The sequence below is a fragment of the Octopus bimaculoides genome, chromosome 17, assembly GCF_001194135.2.
Source record: "Octopus bimaculoides isolate UCB-OBI-ISO-001 chromosome 17, ASM119413v2, whole genome shotgun sequence".
Lineage (NCBI taxonomy): Eukaryota > Metazoa > Mollusca > Cephalopoda > Octopoda > Octopodidae > Octopus > Octopus bimaculoides.
In genome coordinates, this window is record NC_068997.1 from 7681961 (window position 1) to 7685213 (window position 3253).

The following is a 3253-nucleotide window of genomic DNA, read 5'->3' on the forward strand; positions in this document are numbered from 1 at the left end:
TTTATCTGAGTCAATTGTTTATGTTTCGTAGTCGGAAGAAGCATCTATCAATGGGTGATCAATCATTTTGACTGGTGATAAAGTATAAAATGGAAATCAAGACGTTCTTTCGCGGTAAAAGTTGAGTGAATGGTTTACGAACGACAAGTTGCTGGATCGAATTACCAGGACCTTCATCATATTTTGTCTCCTTTAAGGAAGACCTCGATACCAGAAAATTCTTTCTTGGGCGTAGCCAAGGTCAACTTTTTATGGAGGAATGATTAATTGAGCACGCAACAAGTCTTCCTGTCTCCATATGATTGATGTTGTCCATCGGTGACGACTGATGCAGTTTGGAACCAGCATTGTTACAGGCGAACTCGGAACGTTTATACCGCTAGACATCTCATTAAACACTAACAATTCCACGGATCCAACTCCCGGGGCTGTGAAATCTTTCCTTGTTTTCACAATAATACAAATACAAAGAATAAACAAAAGTTAAGGCTATTTTGGTGATGGAGTTTATTTTAGGACACTTCAACGAGAAGGAAAATATTTGTAGCTTGTTGCTGCCGTTTCTACTGCTCCTAAACATTAATTATTGTCATTAAAACTTGATTATACACTAATTGTTATAATTACTGCAGTGAATAGTTTTAGTTTTACCCGTGTCGAACACTGAATTCAATCGTTACTTCGTTCCCCTTTGATTTCCATTCACATACGTTCAGAAAAAACAAACATCTTACCAGTGGATCAAACCTCTTCGTCTGCCAAAATTGTTCAAATGCCGACCAAACAGAAACACGAAATATCATTTATAGAGCATGAATATATTCCACAACAGAATTACTTGTAGGATGGTGTTTGTGTATATAAATTCTTCGAAAATATTCAGATGGACACACTCTCCATATGGATTAGACCTCATATTTTAGAAGTAAAATAAATGGAAATGTTTAGCGCTCACACCTTTCAAGAGACATTTAGCGACGTAAGTAAAATAAAAAATAATTCTTAGTAAATACAGAAATTGCCTTCAAAGGCGCCTATCACAGATAAAACTGTTACTTCTTGTGTCGGGCAACAGCAGCCATTTATAGCGGAGCAAGGGAGACAATATGAAATTGTATCGTAATTTAGAGGCACAAGAGATATGAAATGGCTTTCGAATGGTGATGAAACAAGGACAAAACACTGTTTGATGATAACAAATGATAACAAATCGCTTTCTTGGCGATGTTTTTCTACAGAAAATATTGTTAAGGTGAATTGGCAGAATCAGTAAGTTTTGAGTTCAAATCCTTCGGAGTCAATATTGTTTTTTAGTCTTCCAAGAGCAATATAATCGAACTTTCAACTTTCTGCAAAAATTAGAAACCAATATTTTTTATGTCTAGTTTTGTCACAAAGCTATATGCTGGTGGAAGTAAACAGTCGATTATATCAGTCTCTTGTAAGAACTTTACTTTATCGACCCCGGATGAATAAAGGTCAAAAATTACCTCGGTGGTATTTGATTGCAAAACAGACTAAACAAAAACAAAGGGACTGCAAGGTATTTCGTCCGACGCTGTTCTTGGAGTTTTGTGAAGATCAACATTTAATTTCACATACCTTTCTCAATAATTATAGCAAGCATCCAGTATATGGCAATTGTTAAAATCATACTGTTTACCGAGTCAGACAGTTCGTGTCAGCATTCGTCTCTGAAAACAATAGAAGATACAGAAGGTCTTGATTGTTTATTTACAGTTAAGTTGGTGGAACTGGAGAAGTATCAACTAAAAAGAGAAAATTTATTTTAACCAATAACCAATACTTTTCTCGGAAAATATGGAAAAATAAATCCAGACAAATTTTAGCGTCATCTGGTTTCTCTAAGCGAACGTTTCATATATAGAACTATATACGTGTTGTCAAAGAAAAGAAGAGTACAGTAATCCTTCGGCTATTGCGGGTGTTACGTTCCAACCCCGCCCCACGATAAGTGAAAATCCGCGAAGTAGAAACAGTACCGTATATATTTTGTTATTATTTTCTATAATTTGCATATATGTACCAGCACCGAAAGACACTGAGGCTAAAAAGAGCAGTAACAGAAATCGTAAACAGAGTGAGCATTTAAAAATAAATTTTAAGCGGAAAGGAACTGAAATCCCTAAGGAAGCAAAATTTCAAAAAGGGGGAGGTGTTGGAAAGAACGAAGAAAAATGAATAACAAAATAAATGTCTTCTCCTACGGAAGTCGAAACCTTAAAAAGGGAGATGTGGCGAAAGTCACGACATCTCCTGCGAGAATAGACTTGACCGAGCGACTATAAATAGTAGCGGTCTGGGACAGAGTAGGCGTTAGGAAGTCGCAAGGTGTGGTTTTGGTAGTTTGTTGGAATATCATTGGTTGGTTCGTGTTTTAGTTCGTGGAGGATTTATTGGATTTTTATGTTGTTATTACCTGCTTCGCTATATGTTTTATTGTTACTACACGGTTATAGTGAAAACAAGTATCGTCATAAAGAGTAGTACAATAACTAGTGACGAGTAACTACGTTACAATAACATCCTTACCATAAATAGGATGCTTTTTGATGTTTGGCGCTACCGCATGTGTGACACTTCAATACAACTTTTACCGGATCCCCTCTCACCAAATAAATAGCGTCCTGGATTTTAAACCTATTTTCAGAGATGAGGAGCTTCCCAGCCTCTATCGTGAACTCCTACAAATTCTGATAAGAATTCCATGTAGAATTCCTATCCTCAGTCAGGCCTATATTGGAACAAGGTTGACAATCCTCTTGGTTCTCCTACTGATGCATAGTAGTGACTAGTTCTTTGGGGGATTTTCGCCCATTCTGACTCAGGAACTTCGAGTATATTATGTCCCAATATTCAGCGTTTGTCTTTATACCCGAAATCCGCCGCCTTGTCCTCTAGCAAATACTCCATTCACGATGCAAAATTGCATCACCTTGTTTATGTCGGTTACGACGACGAGGGTTCCAGTTCATCCGATCAATAGAACAGACTGCGAGTGAAATTAATGTGCAAATGGCTGAGTACTCCACAGACACAGAATGTGACAAGGCAAGCCCTTTGAAATACTGGTACTATTTATTTTTGCCAGCACAGTGTACTGGAGCAATGTAAAATAAAGTGTCTTGCTCAAGGACACAACGTGTCGCAGGGAATTGAACTCACGATTGTAAGATCATGGGGTGAACACCCCAAACCGCTAAACCACATGCCTTCACTCTTCTATATCTAT

At 37.5% G+C, this 3253-nt stretch overlaps 1 protein-coding gene across 1 annotated transcript in view; it reads right to left on the minus strand.

Moving 5' to 3' along the window:
- The window catches only part of LOC106874038 (ovochymase-1-like), a 41497-nt gene extending 39843 nt beyond the window's left edge, over positions 1-1654 (minus strand). The window contains exon 1 of the mRNA XM_014921600.1: positions 1603-1654. Coding sequence (XP_014777086.1) covers positions 1603-1654 — 52 coding nt within the window. The remainder of the gene's footprint in view (positions 1-1602) is intronic.
- Between the last annotated feature and the right edge of the window lie 1599 nt (positions 1655-3253).